Below are 21,966 nucleotides of genomic sequence, written 5' to 3'. Positions count from 1 at the left end.
GCGTAACTTTGATTGTATGGGGCTGGCTTTAATAAAGTAAGTATTAAAATTTCAAACTGTTGTAAGTTGTTTTTTTAGGGTTCCGTACCCAAAGGGTAAAAACGGGACCCTATAACTAAGACTCCTCTGTCCGTCTGTCTCTTCGTCTCTGTCACTAGGCTGTAGTATCTTATGAACCGTGATAACTGTGATAATGTATTTCTGTTGTTGCTATAACAAATACTAAAAAGTACGGAACCCTCGGTGGGCTATTCCGACTCGCTCTTGTCCGGTTTATTTCTATTAATGATTATTAAGTAAGTATATTTTATGATATCTACTTAATTAAATGTATCCGCGCAATATAAACTTATCTTTACCTTTAATCATTTCCTTCCCATCATACTACCACTCCTACAAATGCAAGGCTAAAGACCCAGCCAAGGCTACTTGATGGGTTTTTAATACCCCTAATGGATAATAATCTGACACACCCTGTCATATAGTTGCGTTTGTTATAGTTTTTATCACTTTTATAATCCCTTAAGAGCATCCCATCGCGTGTGTATGTATAAAGACACATTTGAGACAAAGCATTTACTATACACTTCAGCATGGATATGATGGTTCCACTTTATATTGCTTATTGAAATTCTTTATTTCGAACTTGACGTCATACAATAACTTAATCTAGAGTTAGTATTACTAAGACTCCGCTGTCTGTCTGTCTGTCCATCTGTCACCAGGCTGTCTCATGAACCGTGATAGCTCGACAGTTGAAATTTTCACAGATGATGTATTTCTGTTGCCGCTATAACAACAAATACTAAAAACAAAATAAAATTAATATTAAAGTGGGGCTCCCATACAACAAACGCGATTTTTTGCCGTTATGCGTAATGGCACGGAACCCTTCATGCGCGAGTCCGACTCGCACTTGGTCGTTTTTTTTTCTATTTGTTTCTTTTAGCTAAGTACCCTCATTTCAATTAAGCCTCAACACACTTGGAAAAAGAAAAAGCCTATTAAAAATATACGAGCCCGCTTGCCTATACTCATTCATGTTCAACAATACCTACTCCATAAAATAGACATAATAGATTTTATTGAGAATTTATTACTCCAACCGTAAAAACGAAACAGGTATATACTTAATCTTGGGGCGTTATGGGGACGATAACGTTATGGAAATGTTTCTTTGTTTCAATCAGTAAAATAAGGTGAACGCACCCTCCAATGGAACCTATTGATAATACTTTGTATCTTCATTGCTACCATCGTTAGCCTAAATCTTAATTGCCTTAGACCACCTTCAAGAAGTTTATTGTTAAATTAAATGCATTTATTTCAGACAACTTTTATTTAAGGATTAAAGTCACTATACTGGAACGATTTTAATAGCACATGGCGCAAGTGTTATTTTTAAACGTCAAACTTCTATGAAATTATGACGTTATAACACTTGCACTGCGTGTGCTATCAATATCGTTGCACTTATCTTGGTATAACTATTATAATGTTGGTTAAGTGTTTTAAGGCCTCTGAATATTAATGACTTACTGTTTAAGCTTAGAATGATAAATTTAAAAGTAAAGTGGAGTGTTCTGAAGTATCGATCCAGAGGCCGTGAGTTCAAGTCTCACCCAAGGTAATAATTTTTCCACTTTTAAATTTATTCTAAGCTTAATAGAGTTAGACGAAGAAAAGTCTGCAGAGATTTTGACAGCACACGCAGTGCCAGTTTTATTTGTACGTCATAATTTCATAGAAATTTGACATTTAAAATAACACGTCGTTCGCAGATGTTTCTACTTGTTAGAAATTAACTTACTGTTTAATCTCCAGGGACAGCATATACACCGAAAAGTCCATGAATATGACAGACGTAGTGGAGTGGTACACCAACGCTAACGCGGCGCTGCTCAACCATCTCACTAAAGAAATTAAGGACACGGATAGCAGTACCATATGGAGGTAAGGCAACTCATTTCTGATTATTATAAATCTCGTAAAAACTAAAATAGATGTCAAAAACTAAAGAAAAAGTGGCCAGCCCTTAAGTGGCGGAGGCCGGATTCGACACGGTGTCTACGCGGCTAATGCTTTGGACCTACGGCAGCGACCCGGTTTGAATCTAGCCCCCGCCACTGGAGGGCTTGGTCACTGTCTTTAGTATTAACACTACAATAACTAAGTCGTAATAACCAGACTATAATGACATTTTGATTTGTTTACCTGTCAGGTCTGATGTTAATTTGGAAATGTTTCGTAGCGAAATAGTTTAATTTCCCGAACTGTTCTTTTCCAGCAGTTTATTATTTACATTATTAACAATGTTCCGTTTCTGACTATGTATAGTTTTTGGGCATTTTTGTCATTTATTATTTAATATTCAACACTTAAGCATTATTCAAGTGAACCGCCACAATGACACTGACAACAGTGACAACCTATCATTAAAATTATTGCCAGTGTAAGAAATTAGTTCTAACGAAATTCCGCAACATGATCATATATTTCTGGTCAGGCTTTATATGACATTTTTTAAGTTTATAATTAGTTCTTAACGAAATTCCGCAACATGATCATATATTTCTGGTCAGGCTTTATATGACATTTTTTAAGTTTATAATTTATACACATATAATAGTAGTGTGTCCTTAAAAAAATATTACAACTGGATCTTTTATACGTTACCAGACTTCTCAAATTTAATAACACTAAACATAATTGTTTTTTTCTTTTCTTTTTTGTCTGAAAGGATATAATTTCTTTTCAGTTGGTTCTATTGTTATGTCAGGATTTGATGAGGGTACTATATTGTAGAAACACTTCACCTATTCATATGGATATTTTATAGTAGCACGATCCGGGTAAATTATGAAAAGAAAATAACTGACTTAACAAGCAAGTTTTAAATGTCATTAAAACTTTTTTATTAAGTTAAACGTAAATTTCGGCAATCGGTATCTATGCTTTAGAGCGTTTTCACCATGGAGACTGTATAAAGGAGCCAAATCTCTATGTATGAAAAGTGTCCATCAAAAAACAGTAATTAGGCGGCGCCACCATACACCGAAATACTACCAAAAACAACCTACGTAATTTGGTCGGGTTATTTGTTGCCTTATATGGTTCATGTCATACTCATGTCCCAGAGCCTAACTAGCGCCACCGGAGAGATTAGGAACTATTATTTAAAGCTGAAAGCGGTCACTTTTGCAACAATTCTGCCATAAGAGATTGGCATCCCTCTATACCATCCATAGGTACTATATTGTAGACACACTTCACCTATTCATATGGATATTTTATAGTAGCACGATCCGGGTAAATTATGAAAAGAAAATAACTGACTTAACAAATATTATACTACTCTTTGCTTAACAAGCAAGTTTTAAATGTCATTAAAACTTTTTTATTAAGTTAAACGTAAATTTCGGCAATCGGTATCTATGCTTTAGAGCGTTTTCACCATGGAGACTGTATAAAGGAGCCAAATCTCTATGTATGAAAAGTGTCCATCAAAAAACAGTAATTAGGCGGCGCCACCATACACCGAAATACTACCAAAAACAACCTACGTAATTTGGTCGGGTTATTTGTTGCCTTATATGGTTCATGTCATACTCATGTCCCAGAGCCTAACTAGCGCCACCGGAGAGATTAGGAACTATTATTTGAAGCTGAAAGCGGTCACTTTTGCAACAATTCTGCCATAAGAGATTGCGATCCTTTCTATACCATCCATAGTTTTCACATTATCCTATCCAATATCCGACCTTTGAAGTACAGTTATACAGCTGTCGTGTTATGGCATAAAAACCTTTTATTTTTGCATCGATGCGCTTTTTCGAACAATAAGCATTTATTAAATTATCAAATTAATACAAAAAGGCATATTTTTACATTTCACTTCTTTCTGATCATATACGACATCTGATAACTTTTAACGAGCAATTCTTGTATACATATATGTGTCTAGGGATCTCGGAAACGGCTCTAACGATTTCGATGAAATTTGCTATATGGGGGTTTTCGGGAGCGAAAAATCGATCTAGAAAAACTCTGGAAAAAAATGTCGGATCACACAACGTAAAACCGTTCGTACTAAGATAAACTATTTATACAGCAATTTTGTTCTAGATATTTAGTTGGCTTCAAGAACATCCTTCGGAGCATAGAGTGCAAAGGCATCGCGTCCGTTCTAGGAATCAATTACTTTGGGCGCGGTACATTGCAACCGAGAGCACACGAAAGGTAGGTAACATTCTTAAGTCCCCGGCAAGCTTGGCCGAATTTCACCTTCCCATACAAACTGAGTTTCGTTCTCATTTTAAATCTTATTAAATAAAAAGAAAATTTTATTCTTTACTTTCCGTAATTCTTACTTGATGATCTCATCGGAATATCAGCGCTGAAAGCCACCAGCAACATGCTGAGATGAGGCCATTTCGTGGCACTTTAATCTTATTCTATGTTTTCTTTTATATTATGTAATGTCTCGTTTGTTTGTGCTTACGAATAAAATTTTATTCTATTCTATTCTATTCTGAATAAAACAAAATGTTTAAGCAATATCTTATTCAGAGAATAAAACAATGTTTATCTACTCGTCTGGCCTTAACTTTGTTATCATTATTTTGTATGTGGGTGTATTTTGCACAATGTTATTTTATATTTTCTCAGTCTACTCGTGACCACGTGTGCTAAAGGCCTACCGCGAACCACGTTCGACGCGTTGCCTCTCTGTCGAACTTGTAAATTCGTACGTAAGTGTGACAGGGAGGCAACACGTCGAACGTGGTTCGCGGTAGGCCCTCTGGTAATGGGCCCGAAACGTCGGAATATATTTAAAATTAATTATACGCCATGAAAACTTTTTAAATTGTTTTATTTCATGAAGTGTCTTGAAAATAACTATTACCCCGCATTTACGAGTATAGCCAGTTCCTTTAACAGATAGACTTTAGTTCAATTCTTCTGAATTTGATTGTACAGATTCATAGCACACCTGGTCCTGGGGAGAGATCTATTGGACAACACTTTGAACTATGTGCCTTCGCTCATACCACTACATGTGGACATCAAAGAAGACAGCCCAGAGTACAAGGAGTTGGAAAAGAAGTAAGTATTTTTAAACACAATTATTTAATAAAATAATTCCTTTCTCTCTAAGATTTATTTTTCTTCTTGAAAAATAATAAACGATACCAGGCGTGACTCACTCCGCGATTTCGTCGCGCCGCTACAAAGTACATGCGGTCGCCCCCAAGTCTGGGGTCTAGCCATAGGTAGTAATTGCCGCGCACCGCTACGGAACGGACGCCTGTTCGCGCCACCTAGTGGTAATATCTGTCGTAATAGATGCGTTTTGTTAGATAGTGAATCTTCTGTACCTAGTACTATTATTTATTCTGTGACGATACTAATAAATACAAAACATTTTGTCCAGGAACCAGTTAATCGTCGAGAACAGTCTCCAGACTGGGAACCTGACTGAGGCTATCTCTTACTTTGACCAAACGACGACTCTGCTGGACAAGCTCCGTGCCGTGCAGAAACAACTACGGGGGTATATCAGGTAAGAAGTGTTACCTCGAAAGGCCATGGACCTATAGTACTTATTACTTCCTTACTTACTCCTCTGGCGCAACGACCCATCAAAGAACTATTATATAATCTGTGCCCAAAGTGTGTCTTGGTCATCTAGAGCGAATGGGAGGCGATCGGGCGGTGAAAAGAGCGTTCGAGGGAAAACCGACAGACGGACGGACGGATAGCGAAGTCTTAGTAATATAATAATAGGGTCCCGTTTTTACCCTTTGGGTACGGAACGGAATAAAGTGTCCGTCTCTTTCAATCGCACGGTATTATAGTCGTCCATAAGTCTCCTGCATGTGTTGAAAGTTCTCAAAAGTAACTCTAGACCCCTATAAAACTTCACTAGAAGTTTATAGATATAGGTAGCTACGTAAACAATCAACTTGTACCATCGCTCACACTCTTAACTGTCCATCGGTGGACCTTACGCCTTTTGTAATAAGTTTTACCAATGAATAGATAAGAGATTAGAGTGTTTCTGTTTGTACATGAGTATTGTAGTACAGCTAAGCCGGAGATCGTTTCAGATTTAAATGTTCGTTAAGGTTTTGAACTGGTTTTGATACGACTTTGACGACTGTCTTGATGGTTGGAGCTGATCTCACGCACAACTTTCACTTCTTTCACGGCCGGTCTGGCCTAGTGGGTAGTGACCCTGCCTATGAAGCCTATGGTCCTGAGTTCCAATCTCGGTAAGGGCATTTATTTATGGACACAGATAATTGTTCCCGAGTCATGGGTATTTTCTATGTATATAAGTAGGTATGTATTTATCTACAATACCTATACGTATGTATTTATATCGTAGATAAATACATTTTCGTAGTTTGGGGCTAGGTCGATCTGTGTAGGTAGTAGGTATGTATTTATCTACAATACCTATACGTATGTATTTATATCGTAGATAAATACATTTTCGTAGTTTGGGGCTAGGTCGATCTGTGTAGGTAGTAGGTATGTATTTATCTACAATACCTATACGTATGTATTTATATCGTAGATAAATACATTTTCGTAGTTTGGGGCTAGGTCGATCTGTGTAGGTAGTAGGTATGTATTTATCTACAATACCTATACGTATGTATTTATATCGTAGATAAATACATTTTCGTAGTTTGGGGCTAGGTCGATCTGTGTCATATTGTCCCAAAAATATCTATTTGTGTATTTTCACATGCACGTCAGCTATCTTAACGGTCGTATCGAGATAAGACTTGGACCCGGGTATGTCCTTACACTACGTCCAAAAGAGAGTTATGGACACTGTGAATGTCATATCGCTTTGTGTGGTAGGCCACAGCACAGCGGATGTCATTCCAGATCTAGAGCAGAGCTCAACTGGGGAAATAGGTACCTCCACCTTACAGAAAACCGCAGCCAAATTATACTAGACCCTACTCATAGTGTTGTGTTCCTGCCGGTGAGTAAGGTTGCCAGAGCTCAACGAGGGTGCGGAGTGTTAGGGTCGGCAACGCGCATGTAACTCCTCTGGAGTTGCAGGCGTACATAGGCTACGGACACTGCTTAACATCAGGCGGGCTGTATATGCTTGTTTGCCACCGACGTAGTATAAAAAAAGATCGAAACCGTAACAAATTGTTAAATTTGAATCGGGCTCCAGTTTTCAGTTACACGCGTAAAGGGATGATTATATTTTGGATTGTTTATAGACATTATCGTAAAGTACCTTATTAAGAATAATGCTTTAAACGTGGATGTTATTACATTTATTTTAGGCTGATACTTAAAATAAGATATTAAAACAGGTAATTAACTTTTAGTACTCGTGCTTCATAATTATCCCTTAAGTATATACCTAGCCATTTATGGGAATTTTTTCATAGATTTGATTTGTCATAGAAAGTTAGTTTAAAATATGATGTGGATGGGGAGCAATATATTTATTCCCTTGCCAAGTTAAAGTTTTGCTTGAGTTTTAAAAATATGGATTAATTTATTCAAAAATACCTCAGCTATCACGCATTTCAGAAGAAAAAAATAGTATACGGGGTATTAAGAGTCCCCGGCAAGCTCGGCTTAATTTCACCTTCCCATACAAACGGAGTTTCGTTCTCATTTTGAAACTACGTTTTGGATTGTAATGAAACTTTGCACATACTGAGGTATATCTAGGTCTGTAATTAGTTTATATAGCTCCAGTTTATAAAACAAACGAAATAGAGCAAAAACAAGGTTCGTATGAAAAACTTAAATTCGCTGTATTTTTTTAACTATGGTATCTGAAGCTACACAAACTAATTACAGACATAGATATACTTTATCCTATTGTAAGTACAAAGTTTCAGAGCAAACTAGCTAGTCGTTTTAAAATGAGAGCGGAACTACGTTAATATGGAAAACCGAGCTTGCCGGGGACCCTTAATTAACATGTGAATTTTAATTTATTATAATTTTGTAATCAATTTTTATTATTTAATGGACAGTGTATGATTAATAAAAGTCTATCTATCTAGATAGATATATCTATCTGTCTATCTATAGTGTTTATTTCGAGTTCGTACATTTGCTACTTGCGTTTATTGTCAAATATATGAAATCGAAATAAACACTAATCAATGTGTAAACAGGCCTGAAAATGAAAGCCAGCTACACTTTTCCTGAAGCCACACTTACCCGTGAGGTCTTATTTTAATTTTCAGTATTTTATCTATCTCAAAGTGCAATAATTTCCACATCTAATATCAATCTAAGCGCCCCACGTTGCAATCGCATATAATTGAATACGTGACTCGACCAGCCGGCCGATGCCATTTGAATCTCAGGCTTAGCTATATTAAAATAGATCTCTATTTAAATTGCCGGTCGTTGGGGTCGCCGATATTTGTTCAGTGGGTATAAACTTTTATTATAGATTAAGGTCGGGATTTCTTATACTGAAGCTGCGACTTTTGTTTATATAACTTGTGACCGCTTTTACATTGTTTTTCAAAGAACCGCCAAATCAATTTATTATTTGATGATGAATTATTTTGCCTCCTTTGTTTATTTTTTATGCCAATGTATTATTAATATAATATAATATAATATATTGTGTGTTATTGTAGCAACTATAAATGTCTTATCTATCTATTGTTCTATTAATTCATGAGGTTTTTAGGCATACAAGGATCCACTGAAAAATTTGTTTATCGGACAAGCAACAGTGCAAGACATACGGCTGAGTAATGTTAAGGGCCCCACTGACTATCAGTCCGCCGGATGATATCGGCCTGTCAGTTGTTCGGAACTGTCAAATTTTGAAAACTGACAGACCGATATCGTCCGGCGGACTGATAGTCAGTGGGCCCCTTTAGGAATGTTGGGCGTCATGACCGAGTGGTGTTATTTAGTACGTACGGGCGCGGCGCACACCCTCCCACTTCCTCGACCTCCAAATGCACGGAATTGGCGCGCGGACAGTACTTACAGTATTTTACCTTAATAATTTTCTTAAAAATATATTTTAACACATCCAGTGCCAGTTCGAGCTACGCGCTATGAGCGTAGCCGGTAACATGGGAAAACCAGATGCGCCTACGTATAAAAAACCCGCTGTCGTGAATAGTCGCTGGCGGTGAATGTGTAAAATATCGGTATATGAAATGAGAAATTAATACAATTCTATAACTGAAGGATTGAAGGATATGTTATAAGCTAAAGGTGCTTCAATCTGACAATTTGCGTTTACCTGCCAACTGCGGAAGAGTCGCACACGAGTGCAGTTGGTAAGCTATTCGCGAATATAGTTACATTATAATACATTTACGTGACAGTCGGCTAATTGGGCACGGCTGTGACGAGCTGGTATTTGACATTTACGTTAGTGAACTCGATCGCGTTTTCCTCTCTATCACACCAATACATCAGTGCGAGCCATATGGACTGAAAGCACATTAAACTGAGGTTATATCCTAAAATATTGATTGTTATATCCAGGGATGGAGTAACAGAGAGTTTGAGGGAGGCGCGACGGAGCGAAGCAGTGTGCGCTGGCATTCTGGTGCTAGTGTGTGTAGTGTCACCCATCATCATCGCTCTCGTCAGGACAGCTGTCAATACTATTCAGGTTTGACCTTTTATACAAATTTATTTTCTGTAAAAAGGGACCTTATTGTCGATGGCGCTTACGCCATTATAAACGATGCTCCGATATAAATACAATGCCGTGCGACGCTGTGCGGCGTAAGCGCCATCGACAATAAGGTCCCTTTTCATGGAAAATGCCCCATTTATTGACTACCTTGCTGGGCAAAGGCTTTTTTTCTTTGTATCCACGCCTTTTTTCGGGCCAGTTGAAAAAGAAGAATTCTGAGCCGTCCAGCCATTTTTTTCTGCAGTTGGGGCTATCCCTTCCTCGACCTTCCCTAGCATTGCGAACCTATGTTTAGTATACAGAGTGGCTAAAAAATAAGTGAATTCCCTTTGCCAGGGAGGTTTTGGGATTATACTGAGCAACTTTTACTATGGGACCAACCACGAAATCGCGAAAAAATAATTTACCCTCCCATAGAAAATGGACCAGCTAAAACGTATGAAACAGCCAAATTTTTTATTTGCGATATCGGGGTTGGTGCCAAAGTAACTCCCATTTGTACTCCCATGAATCACTTATTTATTTACTCTATTATTTTATAACTAGCCATTTCTAAAAATACATGATGCCATAGTAAACTAAGTTGGTATGCTTAGTGCTCACTCCATATATCAGTTTCCTTACGTAATAAATAGTTAGTTCTTTGGGAGGCATGGTAAAACGTGTTAATGCAACTTATGTGGGAGACCGTACCCAATGCAACTTACGCAGCCTACCGTACACATGTCGCTTCATCGGCAGCCAATCAGCGCCGATATCACGACATCTACAGCCCCTGTGATTGGTACAGGACGTTGCTACGGAGGAGCCGAACCCCCCTCAAGGCATTCGCTATTCACCGCATTACCAGATGCACGCATACGTGCATTGTTTATATATATAATTAAATTTCCTCTGATTTCTGTACAAAATGTACTAGTTTGTAATTAAAGTATTTAAAACGAAATGCGTCATCTACATTAATGCTGCTGCTGAACCCGCTCCAAGAGGCTAATACGAGCTGTACGTAGCCAGATCCACGCGCTTACAAACGTATTATTAATAAGGTTTCACTCGCTTCATACTTGTCTTATTTAAGCTTAACATTTATTAGGTACACATTAGTTTTCGCAAAGCCCACTTAAAACTTATTAAAAATGAATTTTAATCTATGTACGGAGTGAGGTACTTATTTCTCTATGAAGACGCTGCGATAATGTTGCGATTTGCTACCCATACGTAAAGTCCATTCAGTGGTTAAAATAGTCATAAAATGGTACCTTCTTACAGGTATACGCCACAAACTTGGCAGAGAAGGCACGAGAATTGGAATACGAGAAGGAGTTGAGTGACTCTCTCCTCTATGAGATGTTGCCAGCCACCGTGGCTAAACAGCTGAAGCAAACCCAGGAGGTAATATCAACACATTTTCTACCCAAGTAACACACAGGCGTAGGTACTCTTATGACTCATTACACAGCTAAGAGTTCACAATCAATCAATCAATCAATCAATCAATCCAAAAATCATAGATACACCTTACAAACTAACATATATATAATAATAAAAATCTTAAATACTAAAAAATCAATACACATGGGCAACGGAAAGCCATGCACGGTGCCAGTTGAACCTTTGAAAACAAGATACCTACCCGTTTCTATTTCCTTCACTGGAATGCTATCAAAGCTACTATGTAGTATCAAATAATAAACAAAAACAACGCACTTGTCTACACGTATTAAGGCATTATTGGTATCTCCAAGAGTTTTTGGGCTACAGTTCCATGTTTATGCACTGGTTGGCCGATTTTTTCCGAAAATGGTTGCAGCTTTCATAACAATTATTTCCTTCACTGAAAAACATACTGTTAACAAATGATATTTCGTTCATATGTTCCGAAAACTTTAGTAAAGCCTGACCAGTCATATATGATCATTGTCAAGAGGGCGCTGTTATTTTCATGTATAGGGTGACAGTTCAGTATAGTATGAAAAAACTAGTTCCAGTGAAATTCCGCAACATGGCGCGTGATCATACATTACTGGTCAGACTTTACGCACTGGGCATTGAACTGATTGCGTGCGGATTGCATACTTCTCATACAAAACTTTTCATACATAGTAGCAAGAAAATGTCGTAAAAACTCCGTGTAGAATGTTGCCCTGCCCATGGGTGTGCCAAACCATTTGGCATTCTACAATCACCAAAAAACATTACCCTCCACTATCCGGCCCACCATAAAAATGACAGGTCTGTGATCCGGCCATTCGGAAACAATTCAAGTCTCGGAGACCCTTTACATCTCTGGATAATTTGATGATCTTTTTTATTATTATATACATTTTATCTCTGACACCTAGAGACTTTTACATCTCTAAACAATTTTAGTACTTCTGTTATTTTGTGGTGGTACAATGCGGATCGTCTAGCTTAATTGATTTGTGATCGAGTGCCTTAGAGAAAATTACCTTCCTTTCTTGTCTTAATAGGAAACAAAACCAACACTGCAGTTAGGGGACATTTCGGTCTCCGGGTCAGTCGTTACTAAGGTCAATATATTAACTGGAGTGAGTACTTTGTTCGGCGGACAATGCAGACTCATCACTCACTCTACCTGATTTCTCCGAGATTTTGACGTAACGAATTTAGTTCAATGCGATATAGTTCTAAATAGTTAACTATCCTGGTATAAATAAGGACCGATTTATTTTCTAGCGCGACCGATCAGGTTAGAATATGTGATTGAGTTGATACATGTATGAGGCTCTTAGCCCATCGTGTACGACCGATATCGTTCTGGTACAGGGACGCCCTACGCCGATCCACGGCCCTTAAACATTGTTATTGGGGGCAATTGACCTCCTTATCGCTGCGAAGCGTTACGTATTCCCATTGTCCAAAGGACCGGTACTTAATAAATTGGGTTCTAGACCCTCCCCCAGTAACCATGGTTCTATATTTATATATATATATGTATTCAGATAAAGAGTTTTGGTTTGGCCAAACCAAGGTCGGAGGTCAATTGTAAGACATGACGTGTTTTGGGTACCAAGTTATCGCCGCCGCCACGCCGCTCGGACTAAGTACTTCAGTTTCGCCTTTTAGCGGTCAAATTTAATTCAAATTTAAATAATTGCCTCAATATCCCGTACTCTGCGTCACCACCCAAGTTTCTCTTAAGTACTTAGTATCTGTTACCTATCTGCCCAGTGAATACCTACTCAAGCTCCCGGCTGCTCAACTCCCACTCTGGATCTCGCCTCTGCACTCGTTGATTTAATCAGCATGACGAATAGTACTGCTGTGGCCTAGTGCCAGTACTCATATGGCTTGAAACTTAATAGAGTATCTTGGGCCTAACTCAATTGTTATGTAGCATTAAGTAGGTCAACTACCATTGGCTGTGTCGCCTCTGGCTCACTGCATCCTCAGACCTAAGTCGGAGAGGGCTCTAATTCCCTTCCATGACAATTCAGTTGTTTGGCTTTAGTTTAGTCCCCTTTACTCATCTAAATTTAGGTAGTAAGGAGTAGTGTATCTAGTAGTGACCAAGTGAAGTAAGTATCGTGACAGAGTTGTATGAGAGCGGGATTTTTAGTACTGGAGATTCGATCAGGCTCATCTCATGAGTTCAGGATAGTATCCGTGGACTGGCTATAATTATACTTAAACGAAGTCTGAGTCTAGCGAATCTCCATTATTAAATACCCGGGGACGGGTCTTAATCTTAGTAATAAAAGAAGGTAGTATCAGTTTAATTATTTTATTTCCAAAATATTTTAAACTTTCATCTACCCAGACACTTGGGTAATCTAGACTAACACAAACGAAACTGGTTGATTATTTAGACCGCGAATGAATGCAGTGGCATTCATCCGTAGGCCGGACATTCCATTCCTAGCGCCATTCTAATCAAGGGGAAAACGAAATGTCCAAATGAAAAACCCCTTCGGCATCAATCAATATAATATATGTATATACGTGTATATATGTACATCATCGTTATACTAGTGCATGCTTGCAATTTTTCTACTCAAAAGAATATTTATTTAATCATTGGTATCACCGAGGTTGAGACACACTGACTTATCATACATTATTCTAGAAAAGCATCTTATCTACAGCGCGTCTAGGTAGTTTCACAGTCAGACCTCAAAGTGGTCCCATTGCATTTAAATCTCGCCCATCTCAATATCTACCCGCGAAGAATCCCCCCCGGCCCTGGGACCTCTAACGACTCCCCCGCGACGACAGCAGACTCCCTTATTCCAGATCTCCCGACATAATGCCGCTAGTAAAATGGTAAGTATGATCACCCCCACGACAGCGACTCCAATTTCTATTTGGTTCCACTGCCGGATCCCTTGTTTCTGCCCCGTGGGATAAATGTTGTAAGCTATCAGATAGGTATCCATTTTACCCAATCCGCAGCAAATTGTGAAGCTTTAGCTCTCGATTCTATTACCAAAGCTGTGAAACAACCTGTGACTTACTATGCATAAAGTTAGAAATACTTTACCCGGACTCCCGTAGCCCCACTTATTCTCTTAGAATTAGCTCCTCGAAGCCTCTCGAGTCGCATAAACTCCCACCTCAGTGGATCACAAACACTTCTATTTATTTACACTAGTAATGGCACTCCACTCTCCCGCGATGTAAACTTAGCCCACCAATCACTCAGGCTCTCTCTCTGAACGTGACTCGAACCTTTCGCCGGACTTGCTCGACTCGCGCCCAAATTCAGACTGCCTTCCAAATCCCGTTCCCTGCTTTGCCTCCCGTTCCAAGAGACTCCTCCCCCTGGAAAGAGAGATGGTACCCCCAAATAAATCTGTCCGGGCTTCATTTTTCGGCCCATGCGTTCACATGCTCGTGATTGGAGAATGACCATTCGATCATCTTAGATCCCGCCCTCCCCAATTCTCAGTAAATGTACCTTTTTTTTTTTCCACAGTTTTTTTTTCACAATTTCGCTTCCGTCAACATCTGTTATCAATTCGCATTGACTGGCTATTCCAAAGAATCAATTGTACAACTAAATTTATGTCTTCCCGTCTTTGCCTAATTGCCTTAGCGTCGTGTTGCACCCTTTGTTTCTTTCCTCTTAATTCTTTGGGCGTAGTTATTTTAGTGTCAATAAATCGTGAGTTGTTTTTGTTTAACTTAATGGCTATAGATTGGGTTTTTGTCTAATTTTCGAACAATTCTGACTAAAATTTACCAACACCCTAACCCTTGTCACGCTTTCTAAAATTTATGACAATACGTTATTGGAAACCATTTCGAGTATAATAAATGGACAGATAAATCCATGTCAACCATCTCACACTCCCCCAAATATATTTTTAAACACCTACCAAGTCGTTTAAGGATATATTTCTCCTTCTACTGTTTCTGTTGACATCGAACCCTTATTCCATTCAAATTCCCACACTAATCCAAATTTTCACACGTCTATCTCAAGTTTCCCACGCCTATCCATTATGTCTCAAGGACGGCAATAAAACCTATCCAACTCAGGTCTCCTTTTTGTTCATACACTCTCAACTCCCCGTGTTTATGACGGTGGTCAACATTCTTTACTTCCCTTTGTTCGCCCTAACCCCTAATAAACCCTATTCTGTTAAGCGTTCCCATAATAGCGGAACAGGTGGATTGCATTGAAATTGCCCTTGACACTGTCAGTATGGGGGTCAATCAGGGTGTATACGTTATTGTACGGAACTGCCCCTATTACGTAAGGTCCCTCATACAGACGCATGAATTTCTTCGTTATTTTTTTGTCGGCGTCGGACTTTGCAAAAGTCTTAAGTTTCACCCGGTCTCCGATTTCGAATTGTACTAGCTTATGGTTCATGTTATAATGAAGTTCTCTACTCTGCGCCGCCTTAACTATGTTCTGTCGCGCCTGTATCCGAATCTGCTCTAACACGTCTCCCTGTAGATTTACCCCCTTCGCTATGGTTTTATCAAAATCGGTCGATAGTAGGGTCCTTGTCCCCCATACTATCTCATTTGGCGAGTACCCTGTCGTAGTATGTGTTACCTGATTGTAGCAATCTTCTATCTCCGGTAATATATCTACCCAAGAACGGTGCGATTTATTGCAATATGTTCTAAATAACCTCCCTAATTCCTTATTAACTCTCTCTGTTGAATTCGGTCGCGGATTTCTAACAGATGTGTGTGTTAATTCGATACCTAATTGGCGAACGCCGTATTCAAAGATTTTTGATGTAAAGTTAGCGCCTCTATCCGAGCATAGTGTCCTAACCTTGACCTGGTTGCAGAATTTTTTTACGCATGTTAGTGTAGACTTCCCGCTCGCCTGTCGTAGTGGATATAGCCTGATCAGTTTACTATAAGCGTCCTGTATTACAAATATGTATTTGAACCCGAAACGACCTGCCGGCAAGGGCCCATAGATGTCACAAAAGACCCGTTCTCCTATCTCGGTAGCTATTACAGTTTTGATCGGTCCCGTGTGTGCCTCTAACGCGTGCTTAGACTCCTGGCAAGCTTCGCAAGCTCTCACAACCCGTCCTATTATGCGCGTCATATTTGAGAAATAGTAACGACGCTTCATTAACGCATTGACCTTGTAACGTCCAAAATGACCTATTTCTTCATGTATGCTAACAATCAAATCCCTCTGCAAGACCTCAGGAACATATAACCTTAATGTGTCCTTGTGTAAGTCTTTCCTATAGAGGACCCCTTCTTTTAACACATAGTATTTTGATTCAGGTGTGCCCGCTGTTTCCATACGCCTGGTTATTTCACTAGCTACCCTGTCACGGCCTTGAAGGCTGCCTATTTCCTTCCATCTGTCTTGTACTACCCGCCCTAATAGCACCTTGAATAAATTCATTTCGGGCCCTGTAGCCTTGCTAGTCAGTACATCGGTTGTCCCCTTTATGTGTCGAGATAACACATCGGCTACTGTGTTGGATTGCCCCTTTACGTGCTCAACCGTGTAGTCGAATCGCCCTATGTAGTGTACCCAACGTATCATCCGCGCGCTCAGTAATTTACATGTCTGTAGAAATATCAAACTCTTATGATCTGTTCTAATTACTAATCGTGCCCCCCTCAGGTATGTCTCGAACTTCGATAAGCTAAAAATGATAGCCCACAATTCCTGTTCCGTAACCGTCCATTTTTGTTCCGTTTCCGATAAAGCCTTACTACAGAAGCCTATTATCCTTTCCTCTCCCACATCGTCCAGTTGGTAAACATAACCAGAGACCCCTAAGTTACTGCTATCAGTCTGTAAGTAGTAAGTCTCCTTCGGGTTCGGATGTGCCAGGAGTATTGTGTCTACGAATAATTTCTTGACCCTCTCAAAGCAATCGTTTTTCTCTTGTGTCCATACCCATTTTGTATTTTGTTTTAATAAGTCGCAAAGTGGCCTAACCTCTTCGCTGTACCTCGAGATAAACTTCCTGAAATAGTTCACTAGCCCCAAGAACCCTCGTAATTGTTTGGTTGTTCGAGGTATGGGGAAGTCCAGTATGGATTCCACTCGTTCAGGATCCATACGCACCCCATTAGTATTCACTATGTGCCCCAACAGTTTTACTTCTACACATAAGAATCGACACTTTTCGAGTCTGCCAGTTAACCCCGCGCCTTCCAATCTACCTAGTACTTGGTCTAGATGTTCTAAATGTAGCCTTATGTCCCCTGTGGTGAATATGACGATATCGTCCAAATAGTTCACGCAGTACTCGCGTACCCCCTCTAATATAGAATCCATTGCCCTGGAGAATCCCGCCACAGATGTCTTTAATCCTTGCGGTAAAACGCGGTAAGTGTAAGTCCTCCCCATAAAAGAGAATCCCGTATATTTTCTCGAATCCTGATGTAAGGGTATTTGAAAATAAGCGTTATTTAAGTCAATCAAACTGATATAATTTACTCCATGAAAGGATTGCAAAATCTCTGAAGTGAGTGGCGGTGACCCCGCGTCACCTATCATTTTCTTGTTGAGTTCGCGCGCGTCTAACAAAAGTCTTATTGACCCATCTCGTTTCTTAGTGAACGTGAGTGGGCTACAATACGGGGTTGCCTCCTGCCTGATTACACCTAGCCTTTCTAATTCGTCTAACTCCTCTTTTACCTGTTCCCTATACGCCAATGGTACCGGGTAACTATATTTCACAAAAGGGGTGTCGTCCACCAACTCAATGACGTGTTCGTATTTGTTAGTCAGCCCTAAATTGTCCGTAAATACTTTACAATGCTTGTCTAGTACCGGCATTAAAAGTTCCCTTTGTTCATTACTTAAGGCTGAATCGCCCAGGTAGTACCCTTTATTTTTTTCACTGTCAGAATCATTATCCAATCCACTACGCCCTATCGGCCTAATATCTCGGCTGAGTACCGAATTAATAGTAGCCGCGTTCGCCTCTCCCCCTAACCTTTCAACCTTGCAATCTGTATTCAATCTGACACAAGACTTGACTCCCAAATGCTCGATAGTCAATGTCCGCTCGCTACCGCAGTTCACTACCCCCTTTACTCTTTGTAACCAATCGTACCCCAGGATCAATGATCTAGGTAACCGTCGCATAATTAGTACGGGTGCTTCTACTAAAGTACTTCCCAACTGAAACTCTATTAGTACTAGACGGTTCGTGCTCTCGCTTCGCGATCCAAATGCCCCGTGCACTTGTATTGCTGGAATAGCGATCGCAGGTAAATTCCCATTCTCCCTTTGAATAGAATCGTGCAACTCTCTAGTCATTCCGCTAACCTGACTCCCCGAATCAATAAGCGCATTTATATCCCTCCCGTACAAACACACACATATTTCCGGTAACCTAGGTAAAGAATAGTCAAACCCTAAGTTGTCCAATTCATCGGTTTCATGGAGCATCGTGTACATTCTCACTCCTCCCTTTGTGCAAAACCCACAAGCAAAGTCCATTTCATTACATTCTGCCACGTTGCTAAACTGGTCCTCCAATAAGACGCCTATGGCCCTAATTACTGACTGACTACTATAATTGTCAACGCTTGCACCGCCTTTCAACAATCGTTTTAGACCCCCTTCGCCTACTCCCAGACTCTGTCCTGGCTTCCATCCATTGTTAGTTAAAATTTTATAAGCCACATCTGTCTTTACTCGCTCCGAAGTCCCTCTATCCCCCGTACTACACAACATTAAACTATCGGACCTCGATTGTGTGGGGAAGTCTAGTTTTTTGACTGTCCCTCCCCCACATGTTTCATTTGAGTAGAGCTTTCTCCCTCTTTCACAAAGGCAATAGCCGGTCTAGTGCTGACCCCTTCTCGCTCAACCCCAGATAATGCAGGTCTGTTAAAGTTTGTCCTGTACCCAAATCGACCCTGGTGATAACCCCGTCCTCTCATCGAGCTTCCCCTGCTCCTCCACCTATTAGCTGAAATTGTCGCCACGGTAGGACGTGCAAGTGGAGACATGTTGTACCGTCCTCCTCTAGAGCTACTACCGACTACCCCTCTCGCGACCCCCCTTGACTTCTCAACTATATTTTGCTCCAAGCTTCTCAGAAAGTTCGCCCCGCTCATGATGTTAACTTCCTCAGTCCTAGTAAACCACAACCTCTGTATATCTATCGCGTAGTGTCGCATAATGGAATTTACTAAGTCTCGCTCGCTAAATGCAATAGTCAGCGACTGCATTGATTCGGCATGCTCGGCAAAATGCTCAGACATCGTCATTCCTGAATCGCTCGTATATACTGCATTAATCAGCCTATACCTCACGGACTCCTGAATCTGTTCAGTCCAATAGTTTCGTCTAAAATCAGCCTCGAAGTCGGCGAATGTAACCCACCCCTTCGAATATAAATCCATAACCTTACGGGCGTGCCCAGTAATGCAACCTAGCGCTATATCAATCTCGCGATCTGATCCATTTACTGCCCTTATATACTTCTTTAACCGCTTTAAAAATGCAATAGGATTAGTGAATGGTTTACCGTCGAAACTCGGCTTGCTAACAGAGGGTTGTACCACATATAAATTCCGAGCCTCTGAAGCTGTTGTTACGGTACTCGCGGATGCAATACTAACCGACCCCTGCTTGTCGATTCCATCACTTCCTGCACTAGCTACCCCTGTCACCTCACTTATAGAACCGCTCGCACTTTCCCTTCGTACCCCGCCCGCATTCGAACTCAGCTGTCTTAGTTTCTCTTCGAATTCGTTAATTTTATTCAAAATCAACTCTAACGTCGCATTTCCCCCGGCTTCTGTTCTCTCGTTCACCTCTACCTCGCTAGTATTGGTCCGGCCTAGTCCTACCTGTCTCGCATTGCGTCTCCCTCTACGCGACGACATCTCTTACAAATCTGTATTAACGCAATCTGTACTAAATCTGTACAATTGTAATCTGTAAATCGGTACTATTGACCGTTCGAACCCACCAAGGTTAAGTTAGTTTATATTTTGTACAACCTTTGTCATATAATAGATAAAATTTAGACAGTAGCGAAATGTTTATAACGGATGTTAACGAAGCTCAAAATGTGCTACAAGCATATGAAATCTCAAGGCCCAAGGAACTTAGTCTAAGATATAAGCAAGAAGTAATGTCTCAAACGCCACAATCTCCTCCGTGGAACCCTGTAAATGTTACATATTTGAGACATACAGTTTATTTTTGCATCCTTATACATAAGGTAAATGTAAATGCACAATATATATACATGATAACAAGCACAGTGTGTCTCTTATCCCACCTCGTATTAAACTCAAAATCTCTCTCTCATAGACCCGGTCACGATTCCTACGTTGTGTTCTATTTTTATGCTATTAAAATAGATCTAGTCGTATCGTTATTTCGAATACGTACTTAGATCCTTGGTCACACGCACCATTTTCTGTGGTGGTACAATGCGGATCGTCTAGCTTAATTGATTTGTGATCGAGTGCCTTAGAGAAAATTACCTTCCTTTCTTGTCTTAATAGGAAACAAAACCAACACTGCAGTTAGGGGACATTTCGGTCTCCGGGTCAGTCGTTACTAAGGTCAATATATTAACTGGAGTGAGTACTTTGTTCGGCGGACAATGCAGACTCATCACTCACTCTACCTGATTTCTCCGAGATTTTGACGTAACGAATTTAGTTCAATGCGATATAGTTCTAAATAGTTAACTATCCTGGTATAAATAAGGACCGATTTATTTTCTAGCGCGACCGATCAGGTTAGAATATGTGATTGAGTTGATACATGTATGAGGCTCTTAGCCCATCGTGTACGACCGATATCGTTCTGGTACAGGGACGCCCTACGCCGATCCACGGCCCTTAAACATTGTTATTGGGGGCAATTGACCTCCTTATCGCTGCGAAGCGTTACGTATTCCCATTGTCCAAAGGACCGGTACTTAATAAATTGGGTTCTAGACCCTCCCCCAGTAACCATGGTTCTATATTTATATATATATATGTATTCAGATAAAGAGTTTTGGTTTGGCCAAACCAAGGTCGGAGGTCAATTGTAAGACATGACGTGTTTTGGGTACCAAGTTATCGCCGCCGCCACGCCGCTCGGACTAAGTACTTCAGTTTCGCCTTTTAGCGGTCAAATTTAATTCAAATTTAAATAATTGCCTCAATATCCCGTACTCTGCGTCACCACCCAAGTTTCTCTTAAGTACTTAGTATCTGTTACCTATCTGCCCAGTGAATACCTACTCAAGCTCCCGGCTGCTCAACTCCCACTCTGGATCTCGCCTCTGCACTCGTTGATTTAATCAGCATGACGAATAGTACTGCTGTGGCCTAGTGCCAGTACTCATATGGCTTGAAACTTAATAGAGTATCTTGGGCCTAACTCAATTGTTATGTAGCATTAAGTAGGTCAACTACCATTGGCTGTGTCGCCTCTGGCTCACTGCATCCTCAGACCTAAGTCGGAGAGGGCTCTAATTCCCTTCCATGACAATTCAGTTGTTTGGCTTTAGTTTAGTCCCCTTTACTCATCTAAATTTAGGTAGTAAGGAGTAGTGTATCTAGTAGTGACCAAGTGAAGTAAGTATCGTGACAGAGTTGTATGAGAGCGGGATTTTTAGTACTGGAGATTCGATCAGGCTCATCTCATGAGTTCAGGATAGTATCCGTGGACTGGCTATAATTATACTTAAACGAAGTCTGAGTCTAGCGAATCTCCATTATTAAATACCCGGGGACGGGTCTTAATCTTAGTAATAAAAGAAGGTAGTATCAGTTTAATTATTTTATTTCCAAAATATTTTAAACTTTCATCTACCCAGACACTTGGGTAATCTAGACTAACACAAACGAAACTGGTT

At 40.1% G+C, this 21,966-nt stretch overlaps 1 protein-coding gene across 1 annotated transcript in view; it reads left to right on the top strand.

The window, feature by feature from the left end:
* Positions 1 to 21,966, top strand: part of LOC134745877 (uncharacterized) — a 55,836-nt gene that overhangs the window by 25,098 nt on the left and 8,772 nt on the right. Inside the window, exons 5-10 of the mRNA XM_063679973.1 lie at positions 1,825 to 1,953; positions 4,126 to 4,239; positions 4,981 to 5,106; positions 5,435 to 5,563; positions 9,520 to 9,649; positions 10,946 to 11,068. Coding sequence (XP_063536043.1) covers positions 1,825 to 1,953; positions 4,126 to 4,239; positions 4,981 to 5,106; positions 5,435 to 5,563; positions 9,520 to 9,649; positions 10,946 to 11,068 — 751 coding nt within the window. The remainder of the gene's footprint in view (positions 1 to 1,824; positions 1,954 to 4,125; positions 4,240 to 4,980; positions 5,107 to 5,434; positions 5,564 to 9,519; positions 9,650 to 10,945; positions 11,069 to 21,966) is intronic.

This window comes from Cydia strobilella, chromosome 12 (genome assembly GCF_947568885.1).
Source record: "Cydia strobilella chromosome 12, ilCydStro3.1, whole genome shotgun sequence".
Lineage (NCBI taxonomy): Eukaryota > Metazoa > Arthropoda > Insecta > Lepidoptera > Tortricidae > Cydia > Cydia strobilella.
This window is presented reverse-complemented; position numbering and strand designations above follow the sequence as displayed.